We start from the raw sequence: 19502 nt of genomic DNA on the forward strand, positions 1-19502 counted from the left end.
GTGGACAACAAACTTTTTATCCTTGGAGGACATCATCTTCTTCTTTTCTCCTCAAACCAGGACAACAACAAGGTAAATAATCAAACTAAACCCCCCACCTCCATTAATCCCTGTTATATGTTGCAGCCCATTAGCATTGAAGCCAGCCCTTTGGCCCCTCGTTTGTGCCTAATTTACCTATTGTTTTAAGTCTTTCCCTTCACTGTTATAACCCTAAAACCCTTGCTGAATTTCTATTTTTGTTGGCTGCTATAGGACATCGATTGTTTGTGTAACTTATTTGGTGTCTAGACTGATTTGTGCTGAACCTAACATTTGTATGATGTTTGTTCCCATCCCCATGCCCCCACTTGAAGTTTTGGTAAGTTATTATGTGTTTTTCTGCTTAGATTGATATTGCCCCTGGCTACATGTTGGTTTGTCTTTATTTATTGCACGTTGAATCTTATTTTGTTGAGCATACCTAAACCCCAACCTAATCCTAAGACTTCCCCTTAAGTTTGTTTTATCTTAATTGAGTCGCTTTGTAGGGACCCTAGTCTTCTAGGAAATCCACTACATCAGTCATACTATGAAATTTTGTGAGAAGGTCATTCAAGCCCGCCTGAGAAGAGAAACCACGATCTTGGAGAATCAATTTGGTTTTATACCAGGTAGATTCATAGTTTTTAAGGCAGTAAGGCGACGAAGGCGTTTGAGGGTCTTTCAGAGCACTTAGCGATAAGGCGGGCATAAAGTGTCGCCTTATCGACTAAAACTTTCCTGTGTAATTTTTTTATAAAACCAATCAATTTGGCTCAAATCCTAGTTAAATCCTATTACTCATATGTTAAATAAATATTAAAGGTTCATATTCATACCAATGTAAGATATTCATCAAGAAAACAAATCAATAAAGTGAATAAACTAAGTTCATCAACCATCAACCATCATCAACCATATTAACATATAATATAAATACATAATTATGAAACAAAATTATAAATATAAAGAAAAGAAGACATAAAAAATACAAGTATTTATTACACTTACCTCTATGATGTCAAAATGAGTGCCTAAGCCCTAAGGTCATCCACTATATTTCTACTCCTGTCAAAGAAGAATGAAGCTCACCGCTGCCGGAGCAAAATGGTCGCCTAGATCAGTGGTTCTTCTTTGTTCTTTGATTCCTTCTCAAAGCCATTTCTTAAAACCCTTGACAAAATCCAAACCCTGTTTGTGAATCGTGTTTTTGTTTTGTTTGTTTTGGTTATTTTTTGAGTAAAGCTGATCCCATACATCTCAAGTGTTAACAAAACCATACACCTACCAATAAAAAATCTATATTTGGAATCTTCATCAAATAATTTTAAAATGTGTTTAAAAAAAAAAAAAACCCATAGGCTTTGTTTTGTTGCAAGGGGAATGCAAATTTTTCATGTAAAGTGGAATTTTTTTCCCAGAAAAACTAAATTTATATGTTTGATTGCAAGGGAAATATATTTTACATGTGAAAAAAAATTCACTTAACCATTAAAATTTCCCTTTTTATTTCCCCACCAAAATAGGAAGAAAAAAAAAGCCCTACTCTCATGATCTCTCCTATGCTTGCGACTCTCACCCCGCTTATGACTCTCATTGATCTCTCTCTCTCTCTCTCTCACGTGACTCAATTGGGTTTGTTTTGACCAAAAGACTTTGGGTTTGAGCCAGATGGAGCATTACTGACCTGTTGGGTTAGTTTTGACAAAAAAACTTTTGGAATGGGCCTTTCAGTCGTTATCACTTGTGTTTTATTACTGTTTTCTTTGTGATCATCTTTTATATTATTTTAAATATTTATTTATGTTGCATTCATTTGATATATAATATGAAATGGTTTATTTTGGTTAGTGATAGAACATAGTATCTGATGACATTTGATTTGATTTGGTACAGACCATGAATGACCTGATTCACATAACCAATATAAATTTTGAGGAGCTGGGTGGGTTCTGGATTGAAAAGTACTCCCCCCCCCCATTTCGTTTGAGGAGTTTGGTTGGATTATTAGTTTTTTAAAATTTTACGTCTATTTTACATCCAACCAAACAACTATGGTAAATTAATTTCACTTCATTTCTGTTGCAACCTAACGACTCGAAAGAGAAAAAAAAATCGCTTCACTTCACTTCCCTTCCCATTTCCCTTGCAACCGAACGCAGCCATAAGGAGCCACTTCACATAAGGCGGAGCACTGCCTTACCATCTCTAGACCGCATCAGCGTCACGCCTTAGCAGTGCCTTAAAAACTATGGGTAGATTCATGACAATAGCTATTTACTTACTTCGGTGTAATATAGGACTAGATTTGAAAGCTCAAACTAGACCCAAACAACAGGAACTTTTAAACCAAAGAACAACCAATAATCACCCAAAATTAGACAGCAAACAACAGTTCAGAAGTAAGAGTCAAACAGTCCTTGTAAACCAGAAATTTCAAACCCAGAATCTGGAATTTCTGAAAACAGAGATTACACCAACAAATAGGATTAACCAGCAGCAGGTATATGACATTAATAAGCCACAGTCAATAACAAAATATCATAGAAACAGGGAAGTCAAACCAGACATATCGGTTCTGGCTCCTGTTCAGAAAAAGTCACGATAGGACAAAAAAAAAAAAAATGGAGATTTCTAATATCTCACTAACCACAACCCAGATTCCAGAAAGGGCCAAAAAATGAATCGAGCCTTTCTATCAATGAGGGTGACTTTTGGTTAAAATCTCAGGCAAAAGTGACCAAGGAATAGGTCTGGACAGAAGTTGAGAATTCTTCACAGAAAAGCCTATCGCTGGACAGAACTGAGAACAAAGATAAATACCTGGAACCGTAGAGTAGGGGTGTCAATTGGATGGTTCGGTTCGGTTTCGGTTGGGTTGAATAGGTTTCGGTCTAGGAATGAGGGAGACCAAAACCAATCCATTAAGAAACTTCGGTTTTTGGTCGGTTTCGGTTTCGGTCCCGGTCCAGTTTGGTTTCAGTTTATCTTGGTTTTTCAATATCGGGTTAATACCGGTTTAGTTCGGTTTATTATTGGGTTTGAACCATAATGAAATCTTACATACATAACTTATAGTGACAAGATTTGACGAAAAAAACACTTTAAGTTTATGATTATGATTAAATCATGGTTTATCGTTGTAAGGGAACTAATATTGAAACCAATGGATAACAAATTACTGAGAAGAAAACTAATATTGAAATCACAAACGAACCCTATTATCCCTAATCATTCATTTAAGTATCCAACTAGTTTTGTGTAGTGAACAAGGAAATCAATGGAAGCATTATTATAATTTACAAATCAATTTCTTTATTCATAACCTAATATTCAATGATTTGTAACAATTCCCCTTACAATAAAATTTTTTCTCAGTAATATTGTGAAAAATGGATAGTCAATTCACTAATTTATAATATCATAATCATTTATTTTTTTATCGGTTTCATTCGGTTTGATTATTGGTCGGTTCGGTTTGGACTGGTTTTCAGCCAGTCCCAACATACCTCAGTCCAAAACCAATCCAATAAGGATTTGTTTGGTTCGGTTCGGATTTTATCGGTTGGTTTCGGTCAATTTTATCGGTTCAGGCTAGGTTTTGACACCCCTACCCTAGATAGTAATATAATCCTTGAAAACAAAGCCTGAGAATGCTTGAAGAACAATAGAAAATCCACTCGGGTTTCCCACCGCAGAGTGTCGACCAGATCAAATACCAGCCCCTTGTTCTGTGATCAGACACACGTAAGAACCCAATAGATGCATAACAGCGACCAGCAGCAAGTTCTTTTTTTCAAATCAAAATCGTGGGGCTTTGTGTATGAGCCCCTCTTTATTTATAATGATGGGGAAAGTATTTACAAATAATAGAAACTCAAAGTTACTAAAACTACTAACATGTAGCTACTAAAAACTGAAATTGTAAACTAATGAAATTAGAAACTAACTTAAAACAGGAATTAGAAACTAACCAAAGGACTGAAATTAGAAACTAAGTAAACTGAAATTAGAAACTAAGTAACAATCCAATAACCCCCATCACTAGCCCAAACCGTGGGCCATAATGAGCCAGATCTGGTCGACCCAGTTAGCTACTTGTGTCGACTCTATTATTCCTTCTTGTGTAGACCTTCGGTGCTGCATCATGGTGGCTCAAGGAAATTTTTAGAGTTGGCAAGAATGATCTTTGTTGAATCATGCAATTAATGCCGCAATGGCATTTTAGGCCTTTCTCCCCTCCACCAACCCTAAAAATGAGGGGTGGTGGATGGGGGGGCATACTTGTAGTTTTCCTTTTGTCTTGCTTGTTATAAATAAATGCTTGATTGATCTCATTATTCACTCAAGCATTCTGCCCTAATTTGGCTGTTAACATGGTATCAAAGCCATTCTTCTGATCTAGGGTTTTCAGCCTTCCCCTTCTCTTCTTCCTAAATCTCAAGCCTCCATCCCATCTCAACTCCGCCTTCTTCTCAACCTCCATCTTGTTCTCTTCCTTTTGTCTCCCTAATTTCCCATAGGGCAGCACTAATGAGTGATGAGGTGATTCATATGAATCTAGTTACTACCCTGTATATTACCTCAATGTTTTAAACTCTAAAACCTTGCTTGGTGTACTTTTCCCTACCTTGCGATTTTTTTATTTTTCCTTTCTTAGGGTTTGATTCTTTCTTCTGTTAAGATCAAACCTCCTGTGGAAGATCAAGCACTACACCTTGAAGAAGTATCCATCATTGCTTGCAGCATTGAAGACCATACCCATTTGAGATTTTAGAAATCAGGGGTTTCTCTAAAACCCTAACTCCATCGATTTTTTGGATTCCCTCTCAGATACAATTGATCTTTGGAGGAGATCCTCCCCACCCCTAGAGAGGAGATTGACTCTATTTGTGTCCCTATCTACTAAGTTTTGGTGTGTGATCTCTCTTCTTCTCTGAAGTTAGGGTTTTCTCCCAAAACCCTAATTTTTCCATCTCACTAGTACCCTATCAGTCGCAAGTTATATTTGGAGGAGTGATTCAATACCCCTATAGGGCAACTCGATTCAATTTTGAGCACTTTTTGATGTCTGGTTCTGATAATTTTGGATTTCTTCCTATCATTGTCGATTTCTCCTTGGTGCCATTATGTCTGAAGTAACTACTGCAACCTTAGGATCTAATGGGCAAGTTCGCAAGGAATACCTTTTGGTGCTTGCTCTGTGAAATTGGAGGGAAGTAATTACTTCATATGGTCCAGATCATGGTTTGAGAACTTGATCGAAACTTGTGAAATTTCGTAGGTTTCGACCATATCGCTATTGTCGAAACAATATGTCCTGTCACTCCTGTCACTTTTAAAAGTCACAGGTTTCGACCAAATTTGACAAAATAAGGTCCTATAAGTTGGTCTGAAAAGAAACCCAAGCCTTCTATTAGCAGAATTTGACCCTTTCTTCTTAAGTTTTTCTCCTAGGAGCGGGAAACTTGGGGAAACAGTGGAGATTTTCATTTTTTCATAACAAAGTTGAATCTAAGGGTGGTTCTTGCTTCATCTAGGTTGGGATACCTAGCTGATGTTGATGATGCATCTTATAGATGGGCAGTGACAGACTACCAAGACAATTGGGTCCAAAACATGTCATGGGACGCATATGTGGTGCATTCAGAGGAGCTGCTATGTCATCCGCAGTGCTACGCAACTCGTGGGATGGAACCGCCTAAACACTCTACTTGGAATTGATTTTTGAGTGTTGATTGTTGTCACTTGAGTGTTGACTGTTGAGTGTTGAGAGATAACTAATGATGATGTAATATATTTATTTAATTTGGATCATTTGGATTATGTATTATGTATTGTTGAAGATTGTAGACTATATATAGTGTAGACTATGTAATTATGTAGTATAATTTCAGAAATTTAGTCAACAATCAGCGTAATGATTACCGAACCTTTGGTTCACCACATAAGTATGACTTTGTGTTCTTTTTATGAAACTAATGATGTGAATGTGTTAGAAATGTCTAAAATAGGATGTACACAAAAAATCAGGCAAAAAAAAAAAAAAGAAAACACTATTTTGGGGTCAAAGCCTAGGTTTCCACTAAACCGGAAAAAATTCCCTGGTTTCCTCAAAATTTCCCTGGTTTCGATTGAAATTTCGGTCTCCCCAAGGGTTGAAACCATGGTTTAAAGTATCTCCGATTCCGATACGATACCTTCCGATACGTATCTTAAATTTAGCTGACCGATACAATACACACCGATACGATACATGGAATTTTTAAAATCCTTTCGTATCGATATATATGCTATGATACATACCAATATGCACCGATACACCATCGATACGTACTGATACTCTATGGAAAATATGAAATCAAGGTGAAATATACGTTTTGGTATGTATCGGTGAGTATTGGTATGTATTGATCGATACGTATCGGTGAGTATCAGTATGTATCGGTGAGTATTAGTAAGTATCGATCGGTACGTATCGGTGAGTATCAGTATGTATCGGTACAGTGCGCTACGGTCATATAATGGCCAAGATGGGTATTTTTCAGAAAACACGATTTTTTGAGGGGTTTTTGTTCCAAATTTACTGCCAGCCGTATTTCTCTCTAACTAAAGTGGAAATCAAGGTTGAGAACAAGGATTTTACATTTATGGGAAAACTACAAACCTTGAATTCTTAGTGCGATACCCTCAATTTAGTGTTTATGCATAATACATGTTATCAATAGCTTTTTTTAACAAATTTTTTCTGCACAAGTGTTTAAAAAGATGTTTCATATCCATTTATATGCGTATCTTTAGCGTATCTTAGTGTATCTCTGATACGATACGATACCCTCCGATACGTATCTTAATTTTGGCTGACCGATACGGCGACCGATACCGATACTTTAATCCTTAGTTGAAACCTGGTCAAAATCTGATACCTTGTACCTTGGTCCAGATCTACCTACCTCACTACTGTTGGTAGAGGTCTCACTGGACACATCACAGGCAAATCCAGGAAACCCTCTGAAGAGAGTACACCTCAGGACAAATGGATCACCAATGGCTCACTGGTAATCTCTTTTCTGTTCAACTCTATTCATTAGCCTATTTCTAGAGCTGGGCTGCTGCACTGTTAAGCATCAATTGGGTTTGAACTTTGTCTTAGTGACAAGGTCATGCTCCATTGCCAATTGGTGAACATTGGCAGGTCCATGTGATGTGTGATGGAAGACTAGTCCCAGTTCAGTGGTCAGATTTCAGCCCTGAACCAGTAAAAAATGTTTAAATGGTGAAAGTTACAGGAACTTACAATAATGCTGCTAGATTTCAGTACTATGAAATAACATTGTTATCTTTTCCAGGAAAAGAAAAAAAAGACATTGTAATCTTATGACTATTTTAGCTCTTTTAACAACTTCCGGTGATTGTTTTTGTCTGAAATATGATCAGAGAGATAGATGCACTATCACATAAATCACCCTTGTTTGCCTTTGTCGTCAATGTGTGAAGGGAGTGTGAACTTGCAACGAGGGAAAAATTCACAAACCTCATCCATCCAAAAAAAAAAAAATGGTTTTCAAACCTTTATACATTTAGATTTCTTGGATCTTTTGAGACTCTCTAAAGTGCTGTAACCTAGTGTGATTCCTGTTTTTGCGAGGTGAGGGAGGGTTGAATTGGGTTGATCCTAACCTTTCTAGACTCTCTAACTTACTGACACCGGAGATTAGGAATGTCAATCGGTTGGTTCAGTTTCACTGGTTTCAGTATGAGAATGGGTGAATCTGAAACCAAACGAATAAGGGAAGAGTCAGTTTTGGTTTTGGTCTCTTATTGGTTTGTTATCGGGTTCGGTTTACCAAGTTTATGTATATTTAATTATGAAAAAACATTTCTTTTAATGATTTTTGGGTTCGAACTTTTTAGTAACCATTTAAGTTTAATCAACCTGTGTCAATCAAATGCTACTTTCACAGTCTGGAAGTTAGTATTCCATCAGGATTTAACTACTCTGAATCCACTAAAGAGTGCCTTTGACGACCAAAGAAACATCGCTGCATGAATCTTCTCAATTGCAAAAGCCAACCAAATGTGTGAAGTTGAGAGTGTAAGACAAAGCCAGTGGATCAGGACCCAGATGTGTTACATTAAATAATTTAGAGAAGAAATATTCCCAGTGATGGAATAGAGGAGATCTCTGGAGTTTTCATAAACAGGGAGCACCAGATGTGAAACTCCTCTAACTCGAAAAAGACATCATATCTGAATAAATATGAAATTTGAGTGTTTGTTAATTGTTAGGTTAAAGTACTTGAAAAGAAACTCAAATACATCTAACATGTTGAGGTCTCTACTCTTCCTTTCTCTTATTTTAGCTATCGTTTAGGTAGCTTTTCCCCCTTCCTTTGTGTTTAGATTGTTATAAATGTCATTATATGTTTTCACCCTTGCTATCTCCACAATTTTCTTTGCTTTATTTTTGGCAAATTGATACATTTTTTTTTAGATCCTCTTCCTCAGTTCTTTGCCAAGTCTTAAAACTAGTTTTTTTAGTCTTAATGGCTGCTTGAACCTCATCATCCCACCACCAGGTCAACTTAGGGGCATGATGTATTCCTTTTGATTCCCCTAGAACCTCTTTAGCAGCCTTCTGATACATGATTTCATCTCATTCCACATTGTATTAATGTCTCCCTTGAAGTCCCAATTTCCTTGTTTGTCTACTTTATTAGTAACCGAATTCAAGGAATCGCCTTTTAAGCTCCCCCACACCTTATCTTACGGTGAATGGGCTCCACTATTTTACATTTCTGCTAAAGAAATATAAGAAAAAAAAAGGTGATGGTGGATGTGGAGGCCCAGACTCGAGTGAACCATGTAGAGGATTGGCAACAATTCTTTAAACTTCTTCCTAATTTGTTACCCATGACTTCAACCTACTATTTTGATTCAATTATTAAGTTTGGCAGCTCCCATGGGTATTTCCAGACGATGAAAATACAAAGTATAGTACACTGAAACTCTCTATTGACTTAAACTTTCAAAAATGAAAAGCCCGCTCCAGCCTGACATCCTTTAAGTGAATTGGTCTTTACAATTTCAGAACAGCTCAAGATTGCAATATTTGCACTGGAAAGCTGACTGAATAAACTGTCAAACAGAAGTTGCCCTGAGGGAGGTGGATGACTTGGCATCCTTTGAAGCTTGAGATGTTCCTGCCTTTATCTTGCCAAGCTAGGTGTTTTGAGGCCTTTGAATTTGGTTGCGTGAGAGTCTTCGTCGATGAGTTCATATTATCTTTGTTGCATGGCTTGATGTACGATTGTGAGTTTTAGGCAATGCCCTGCCTTTCAGGTTATGCTTTCCCATGAAGGCAATACCCTAGAGGAATTCATTCCTTGTCATATTTAAAGATTTGCTTCAGGTTCCTTTACACACACTGAAAATGCTGTAATTTATGGTGCTTTTGGTTGCAGGTTCAGAATAGTATTAGTTCCATTTCAGTTTTGCCTGATGACAGCTACTGGATTTCATTGAGAAGCCTTGTCTTAAACCTAATTCTCTCTTTTTGCTTCTCTAATCTGGTTGAGGATTATGTTGATATAAATTCTTGAATTGCTTATGGTTGTTTGAGGTTTTTGATGATCCTGCACTCTCCCCATATTTGCCCATGTATTGTTGGTCTCCATAGTGTTGTATGCTTAGGTTCAAGTTTTTATATATGCGGCTGCTGAAGCCATAGATATATATTTGACATTGCTGCTGCTGTTAAGCTACATTTCATTGTTTCTGGTTACTGTTCTGATCAATAGTTGGTCAAAATAATAATCAGGAACAAAACACAAAAAAGGGTAACTGCTCTCAACAGAGACCTTCCTCCCCGAAATGAACAATTTCTTTTTGATTTTGAGCGACTTCAAAGCCAGTTTCCGGTAAGTCCCGGTTGTGAAAATGGTTTCCTTTGTATGTTGACATCTGCTTTATGGATAGGAAGGTATTGTACTTGGTTTCTTGATCACTGATGCATCTGATTTGGTCAAATTGTACATCTTAGGACCAGGAGCAACTGCGTGCCATGACAGAAACTGTTCTCATTTCTTTGGTTGTGCAATGTTGCAGTCACGCACCAAGAGCTGAATTTATTCTGTTTGCTATACGGAACTTGTGCAACATAGGTTATGTGAACTGGGATTCATTCTTGCCTAATCTCCTTTCTTCAATTTCCACTGCTGAGGCATCATATGGACAGGGTAATCAAGCAGTTAGTGCTGTGTCATCGAGCAATTTATGTCAATCTGGTATTGGACCATCTTCTAGCACAGTTACTAATCCTACTAATTTTCAACCTTCCAATCCTGCATCTCCTTTGCCTTCAATTCATGGTATGGGATCTCCCGGCCAGACTGCAACAGAACCATCCACTCTGTCACCAGTTAAATCTTCTGATGTTTCGTGCACTGGACAGCACATATCAAGGGCCAATCCATCATTTGCAGATAATGCCATTAGCTGTCTACGTCAGCTATCCTGCAAAATTATTTTAGCTGGGATTGAGTCTAATCTTAAGCCAGTTACTTATGCTGACATTTTCTCCCACATGTTGAATTGGTTAGTTAATTGGGACCAAAGGCAGCAGGAGGTTGATGATAGTGATGGTTCAAAGGCCTGGAAACCTGATAGGGCTCTTAATGAATGGCTGCACAGTTGCTTGGATGTAATTTGGCTGTTGGTTGAGGAGGATAAATGTCGTGTGCCCTTTTATGAACTACTTCGTAGTGGTTTTCAGTTTGTTGAAAATATACCTGATGATGAGGCTTTATTCACACTTATATTGGAGACCCATAGGAGGCGAGATATGGTGGCTATGCACATGCAAATGTTAGATCAGCACCTTCACTGCCCCACATTTGGGACCCATCGGTTCATTACTCAGGCTTATCCAAATATATCTGGAGAACAAGTTGCAAACGTGCGATATGTACCTATCACATATCCTAGTGTCCTTGGTGAACCATTACATGGAGAGGTGATAGAATTTTATGAGAATGTCTTCTTTTTTCTTTACCTTTTTTAAAGTTTTAAATTTAGTCTGCTAAATTATTTCTAGACATGGCCATCGCTAGATGTCCCTTTTGTTTTTTTAAATGATTTGCATGCATTGGATTTCTAGCTTATAGATTCAAGGAAGCAATTTGGCTCTTGAACTGCTTTAAATCTACTGATACACTTGTATATTGACAATTTCATGATTAATGGTTGTCATATCATTTTAGATTGAATTTACAGAAATAAATATTGCTTCCAAGTCATTTCTGGCAGTGTTGTGGTATTATGGACATTCTCATTTGTAATGTTGCTGGCTATGGTGATAAATAAGCAACCTCTCTGTGGAATCAAAAGATTTGGTTTCATTTTAACAGATTTCTTTCCTTCCATTTAAACTCAATCCATAATTCTTTTACTCTCCTTGATGGGTGCAAGACTATGGAGTGCCACAAAACTAAAAACTTGGAATTAGAAATTCAAAGGATTAACTTTATCTTTCCAAAATGCGTGTCTTAATAATATAATGATAATGATGATGTTTCCTTATCTGGTAAACAGGGAAGCATTTCCTTATCTCCCACCCTTGTTTAGCCATATGTAGGGCTGATACACCCAATCTAGCTGTTGAGTAGATAGAGCACCTCTTGGATTGTGTACATGTCGATTTTTCTGGACCATCTCCAGCACATCACCACCATCTAGTTGATTTTCTCCTTGGTATTTTAAGACATCAAACGAGTGGAGGGTTGATGTGGCAATATGAACCATTATGTAGGTAGTGCAACATGTAGATCGACCACTGTGGTGCAATGCTTTTGGCTGGAAACTTACCAGGTCAGTCAAGGATGACATGAACAATATGTGCAGGGTGTGTTTGAATTTCTTTTTCAATGCTTTCGTCTCGATTTAAAGTTCAGTTTTCCGACTAATAATTTTTTTTCTTCCCCTATAAAGGTTGAAAAAAATCCCAAACAAAAATGGAAATACAAATTAAAAGTCACAGAAATACCCCAGCTGGCCAAATAATACAATGTAAGGTACTCTTTAACATAAGGTAAGCAGCTGGTCTGGAGCAAACCTGGGCCAAGTGCTTAAGATATTCCCAGAAATATAGCTTAGTATCCTTTGCTGGCATCACAGTGATCACACCCCTTCAAACTTGTATCTCATATTTTTGTTTCTTTTAAACAGAAAACAGAAAAAAAATCATTAGATATTTGGCAGGTACAGTGTTCTTTTCGGTGCTGGTCAGTGATATCCTGGGGAAAGATTTTCCTTTCTGAGGCATTCATCACTTCTGTTGTTGTTCCTGTTTATGGTAGTCATGTTCAATAGATTGATGATCAAAGTAGTAAATCTGAGCTGGCTTGATGAGTGAAAGTGAGTGAGTCAGTCTGGTGCTATCTTCCCTTCAGTATTCAGATGATAACCATACATTTTTGGAACTATTGTGGACTGGAGAATTCAGTTAAGATATTTCTTGTGGTTTTTTGAAGCTGTGTCAGGGATGAGTGTTAATCTTCTCAACAAAACTTTGGTTGGTGTAGTAAAGTAGACCTGGGAGTAGTGGAGAGGGGTACTGAGGTTCTGGTCTATAGAGTGGGGCAAAATCCTTTTAAGTACTTGGGCCCTAATAGAGTTAATCCTGGAAACAAATCTGGATCTAGGGGTTGGAAGGATGGAGAGAAGGCTGGCCATTTGAAAGAGAAAATATTTGTTTTTTGGGCAGTCACCTTTATTTGGGGGACTTTGCAGATCATTCCAGTGTGTCTGATGTCAATTTTGCTTGCCCCACTGTCAGGCCCCCAAAGAATGAAAGGATTGTAAGAAAGCTCTTTTGGAATGGTTGGTTTGAGGACAAGAAAAAGCAATGCAAATTTAATCTTGTGAAGAGGAAGTTCATCTGTGAATTGAAAATCTTGGGGGTTCTGGGTGTAAGGTTTGTGACGTAATTTGGGCCTTACTGGCTAAGTGCCTTTGAAGATTTAATTTGAGGAACTCCCCCCCATTGAAAGATGCCATTATTTGCCCAGATGGAGTGTCAGATGGAGGGTTAAATACCTTTAGGTGAGTGGGTTCTCATGGGGTGTTAGTTTGGAAGAACCTTATGAAATTTCATCAAGATTTTGTGGCATTGACTACTATTCAGCTGGATAATTTTGCAAGAAGCTGCTTTTGGGAAGATAAAGGGATTTTGGGGGAAAGCTATGAGAGATTTATACCCACCTATATTCACTCACTTATCCTCTAAAGAGGTCTTGGCGATTCTTGTCTTTGATGTTAGGGTGGTGGATCTATCATTTGGACTCTGGTCTATCATTTATACTACTGAATTTAGAAGAAACTTGTTGGATTTTGACCTTACTGTTCCGGATGAGGAGATGGAAAAATGGTGCAGAAGGTGATTTCTGAGTTAAACATTATGGCAGTTTTTTTTGTCTGACAAAGAATCAGAAATTGGTGATGGGGCATGCATTTTGAAGAGTACAGCTCCTTCTAGGGTCACTTGGTCTTGTCTTTTTCAGTCTTAATTCTTGAGCAGTTGAAGAAAATAGGTTTAAGTCTGGTGAGCTGGTGTTATCTATGTTCTAAAGCTGTAGAAACGCTTGGGTGGGCCTTGTGCGAACCCATATTGGGTTTCCTGACCCAGGTTCCACATCACTCTCCCTCTCATTAAAGGGGCCTTTATTATTGCAAGAAAAGCTCCACTTTGAACGGCATCACTAGATACTCCCCAAATAGGCCAGTGACTATTGGTAATTTACAGGAGATGAATTAATGTAGTACTGCATCCTCATCCTCACTGAATATGACTCCTCTGTTAGCCTATTGATAACCCCTGCTTTGTAGATTATTAGGAGTGAAAAACTTGTCGAGGACCAGAATCCATAGTCACCACCCAAGGGAACAGGATTTCCCTTTAGTTTCCTCAATTTTGTATCAACTCATACTCCATATGCCAAGTGGAAGTAAGTTGCTGATTCATGATGGGTAATTGTATGAAAGAACAAGACCCTAAATTTTAGCCTTATATTTCTTGACTGCATGTGACTATGTGCTTGTTAGGTGTGCAAAGAGCATATTTGTCCATGGCTAAATAACTACTAATATAAACTTGATGGTTGCTGATAGTTTATAGTATCCAAATTCTGCTTCAATAGCATGTCTTGCAATGATAATGAATTTCAAATAGGCATAGGGTTGGCAATGGATAGGGTAGAATTTGGTAATGGCCTTACCCAAGGATCGAGGGCTCAAATGGACGTGGGGTCTGTGAGTGAACTCTGCCCCCTCTGCCACTATATACTCCTCGATGTTAGCACTCATCTGGGGAAGCAATCTGGCGGTTGGACTGACCACTAGCCTCGTCTAACATTGGCTCACCTCAATCCCTGATCCATCATAAAGGGGATCTTCATCATCTTTTTCCAACTGGAAGATTTCGGCCAACTCGATTAGGGTCTTATCATTCTCTAAGCCAAGTCGTATGTGCTCCTATTTTAGTCTCATATTATAATACACATAAACTAAGTCCTCAAGCTGCTTAGCACCCAACCGGTTTCTTCTCTTGGAGTGTATGAGGTTGAATGTACTCCAATTGTGCTTGCACCTAGTCGAACATGTTTGGGAACTCACTTTAATATTTACCTTGCTCAAGTTGGGTGAGTCTCTTCCATAGTGCACCCACCATTTAGCTGCATAAGAGCATTACAGAGTATTGTTAGGTGATGGTAAATGATGATGCATATCTAAATATGAACGAAAAGGCTAAAGTGGTTGGACCAACCAACAGCAGTGCTCTCCCAACCTGCAATAGCCATTGCTCGGACTAAACTCCCATTAAAATCCCTGAAGGTTTTCATTTGTATCCATTTCAGTGTTTGTTACCAGTGTTAGCACCAATACTATATTAGTAATTGCATAAGTAATTAACTACCGTACAACGCCTAACTCTCACCTCTTGATTTATCACTGACTGAGCATTTGCATTTCGCTTTAGCCTCTCCACCACTTTGTGAATTGCATCTATGAGATCTTGTTTCATTGCAAGTCTATGCTTGTATTGGTACTTTAGATTCAGATAGTATGTTGAAGATAAAATAAAAAATAATGAATAAAAGAATAAATGTCAGGTGAGTAAATAAAAACTCACCAGCCCTATGTAGTGGATGCATGAGCTGCCTCTCCCAGCAATCTCTGATAATGTTAAGGAGCCTCATGTTACCTTGTCTGTACACTGCCTCTACCTGCACCTTCATCATATCAATAGCATCCCACAAGTGTGGTAAGGTGGGCTTCTTCTGTGAGTAACCATTTTCAAGATAGTGACGGCAGGGTCTAAGATCCTTACGTCCTTCTAGAGGTCATTCCCAGAACTTGTCACTAGTAATGTTGGCCTGGGCTGCTAGACCACGAGAACTAGACCCTTCCCAATCAAACTATTCCTCTAAAGCAAACATGGACCTAAGTCCAGACATTTTCGTCTTGAAGCTCCTCAGAATGATATAGTTTGTTGCAAAGCGTTTCTTCCCTGGCCTCACGAAGTCACCACCACACTTATCAACAACTACAGGGCAAATCCATGATTGTAGACAAAGGTGGTCACTTGTCTTGCCTTCTCTACCACATCTTTCACAATCCTTGGATTCCCCATGTCTTTCAGCATGAGATCGATGTAGTGGGATGAACATGGAATCCACAATAGTCGGTACCTGGGATTTTGCATAAGTTTTTCCCTTGCCTTCTTTAAGTTATTCTTGTTGGCAGTGACAACTTGTACCACATTTCTCTTTCCCCACATCCTTCACCACTTACTTCAACAACTTATAAATATACTTTGCATCCTTCTTTTCCCTGGATGCATCAACTGACTTGAGGAACACAGTCCTCCCATCACAATATACCATGAAGTTGATGATGTTACGCCATAGATCGGCCAACGGTGTCTTAGCATATATTAATCTGAACACACACTCACATATTACCCTAATTTTTTTTTTCAAAAATATGTTGTAGGAAAATGCATTTTTTAAAAAAGAAAAAGAAAAAATCAATTTCATGAAGTCGTAGATTGGGCTATTCTATCTAACATTTGAAAACTTGAAAGTATTCTACCATCTTTTTCTTTGGATGAATGTATTCTACCATCTTTACTACCACATTGTACAAAAGAAAAAAAGGGGGGGGGGAATGTGGCTTTATGAAGCTCCAAGAAGCCTTCTCTGGGTTGATCTTGTTTGATCATGATTCATGCAAGAAAACAGGAGAAGATTGCACAAAGTTGGGGAAAAAATGAAGATTTTTGGCAAAACATAGTGTTTGTATGTCAAAACCCACGAAACCAGAGGCTCTCGGTCGAAACCTGTCGAAGTAGGACAGGTTTTGACCTACAGTGGGTTTTTATATAAGCATGGTTGGACCATTTCAGTTGAACAAAACCATCGATTTCCTCGAATTTTGGTCGGAATTGGTTGAAACCTGGTCGAGACCAGGTACAAATCCAATTCGACCCTCCATCACGTCTTGTGCTGTGTCAATACCACAAAATTTTGGTCCAAACTTGAAGTTTTGACCGAGATCTTGAACCATGGCCTTATCCTTACCCTCCAGTGCATGTGGGGGCCTTCATCCTTACTCCTTTTACTATAGGATCCGGGTAAAAAACTAAAAACTCCCATTATGAGGTAGGTAAACAGGTTAGGCAGGTAAAGCATCATTATTGGTAGGTCAACCTATAACTGTCAATGGTAAAGCATCATCAATGATGTTTGGTTTGGGGAAATGGCCATTGGTTATGGGCTTTAGATTGGATGGTTTACAAGTATATACCTACTTGGGCTTTTAGGTTGGGCCTTGGAAATATATAATAAAATGTGGAGAAAAGAATGCTACTCGCTTGCATGTGTCTATGCCTATACACAGCAGGTGTGGAAAGACTGTGCTGCCCGTGTGCTGAAGATGCTCCCAAGCACCCTCCTATTGGCCTGCGCATTGGGGTGTAGTGCCATAAAACATATAGTCAAACACACATCAAACTCCCTACTCACCCCTACATAGATGGGTAGATGGGATGGTATGACCCCCCCTCTTAAACGTACTCTCTCCATTTGAGTTGGCATGTGCCTCTTTTTTACCCTTATCCTCCCCATTTAGCTTATAGGGTAAAGAATCGCCACCTTTCCCTCTGCAGGTTGGGAGGGTAAGTCAGGTAAACTGGTTCCAATGCCAGCCCTAGTCAGGCATTGTATAATCTCTTTGAAATTTGGCAGTGCTTCATTTGAACAAAATTAATGAGTTTGTCTCTAACAGATCACTAGACCTTCTATATACATAGTTAATTTAATGATTGGGCCATTTCATTGTCATGGTAGTAGCCGTTTGATGGGGAAGAGCTTGAATAGGAAGTGCAAGGATGTATTTGTAGCTTGATCTTTTATTTAACAGAAAAAAAAAAGAACTGATTTTTTTACAGCAATCGTGCTTGGGCTGCATAGAGTTGATCAAATCTGGCTTCTTTTCATTGGTATAGGATCTTGCCAATTCCATCCAAAGAGGGAGTTTGGACTGGGAAAGAGCTATGCGTTGTTTGAGACATGCTCTTCATACTACTCCATCTCCAGACTGGTGGAGGCGTGTGGTTCTTTTGGCTCCTTGTTATAGGCAACCTGCACAACAAGTTCCAACTCCTGGCACAGTTTTCTCTTCTGAAATGATTTGTGAGGCAACAATTGATAGAATAATGGAACTGTTGAAGTTAACAAATTCAGGCAATTCTTTTTATACACTCTATATTATTAGCATATATTTGAGTTTGGTATACATTCATTTAACTTTCTGTTTTTTAATTTGTTTTGCTTGTTTTTAACTTTGTATTGAACATAATTAAAAGCTGGTCTTCTTATACTGTTTAAACTCTAGAAAATTAACTTGTGAGTTACGGTATGGAATTCTAAATTTTGCTACTTTTAATCATTCTGAAACATTATACAAGGCATTAGTGCACTTCATGTTTAAGCTATCAGTATAATTATGTATATTTGGTCTCATATACTTATTTGAGATGCGTATACATTCCAGAAGAATGTAAGCTCTATTCATGAATATCATTAAGGTATGAGGTATGTCGAGATATGTAAAATAAAATTCTTTGATAAGCTTAGGTAATTCTCTATAATCTCCAAATGCTACTATTGCAAGTTGCGACCATGTAAATGTTGAGTTTTGAGCATCATTCGGATTTTTCTAAAAATGGAAATGTACATCAAAATATGTTAGCATGTATTAAAATATTGTAAAAATCATAAAATGAGGTAAATACTAAAGAAAAAATTGATAAAAGCTTTGGAATGATTAAGAACTTGAAACAATGTAAAACCAGAAAAATCAGTCCTGATGTGATGGAGAGAGAGGTAAAATTACTTTAAGAAGTAAATCCACTGCTTCTATCGAGTGTCTAGGTCCACATACTTATGCATTAAGAAAAGTAAAATTACAAACTAAGGGCAGATTATTCTAATTACAAATAAATCCACTTAGTGATAAGAATATAACATAAAACCCCACATTGCACTATTTAACACTTGTCAAGTTGGACCATATGTCTCCCCATGCTCAGCTTGGGAACAACTACTAAGAAAAGAAGGCCTAAACGTCTTAGTGAACATATCACCAAATTGATTGTTGAAGCTAACAAATGGAGTAGAAATCAACTTCTGCATTACATTTCTCACAAAATGGCAATTGACCTCATTATGCTTAGTCCGCTCATGTAAAACCAGATTATTAGCAATATAAATAGCAGTTTGATTATCATAATACATCTCCATAGGTTTAGGAACTGAAAACCATAGTTGTCATGGCGTTGCCTAGGCATCGCCAAGGCGGCGATTTGGCGTTCTGGCGGAAAAAGAAGTTCATGGCAGTGCTACGATTTACGTGACTCACAAATGGCGGTCGCCATTGGCTGATAGGTGTCGTCATGGCACCGCCATGGACGCCAGGTCACGCTTGATTCACTAGGCGGTCGATTTTTGTAAAATGCAAGGTGATTTTGATAGGGCTATGTTGATTTTTGATGATTTGATGTTACTTAATGTTGGTTTTTTATGTTATAGGGTATATATTGTAGGCTTGTAGCATGCTAAATAAATTTCGAAAATAGGAAAAATAAAAAAATAGCATACTACATAACTTTAGAAAATAGGAAAAATAAAAAATAACACATGGGAGATTTGACCGCCATGGCAACGCCATAACGGGCGATTCATCGCCAAATCGATTAGCCACCCCTCCACCGCCTTGGATCAATTTGACGCTGTGACAACTATGCTGAAAACCCATTTCTTGAATAAAATCCATTAGCCACATCGGTTCCATTGCAATGTGCCCATAGCCCTATACTAAGACTACACTCGACCGAGCCACTTTAATCTGCTTTTCAGAACTCC

At 38.1% G+C, this 19502-nt stretch overlaps 1 protein-coding gene across 3 annotated transcripts in view; it reads left to right on the forward strand.

The window, feature by feature from the left end:
- Positions 1-19502, forward strand: part of LOC122079431 (mediator of RNA polymerase II transcription subunit 23) — a 76335-nt gene that overhangs the window by 6293 nt on the left and 50540 nt on the right. For 2 of the 3 annotated variants that reach the window (XM_042645916.1, XM_042645896.1), the window contains exons 3-6: positions 6965-7079; positions 9842-9941; positions 10064-11035; positions 17585-17822. In XM_042645916.1, the coding sequence (XP_042501850.1) occupies positions 6965-7079; positions 9842-9941; positions 10064-11035; positions 17585-17822 (1425 nt within the window). The remainder of the gene's footprint in view (positions 1-6964; positions 7080-9841; positions 9942-10063; positions 11036-17584; positions 17823-19502) is intronic. The other variant, XM_042645906.1, reaches the window with a different exon arrangement.

The sequence above is a fragment of the Macadamia integrifolia genome, chromosome 1 (genome assembly GCF_013358625.1).
Source record: "Macadamia integrifolia cultivar HAES 741 chromosome 1, SCU_Mint_v3, whole genome shotgun sequence".
NCBI classification, from domain to species: Eukaryota; Viridiplantae; Streptophyta; class Magnoliopsida; order Proteales; family Proteaceae; genus Macadamia; species Macadamia integrifolia.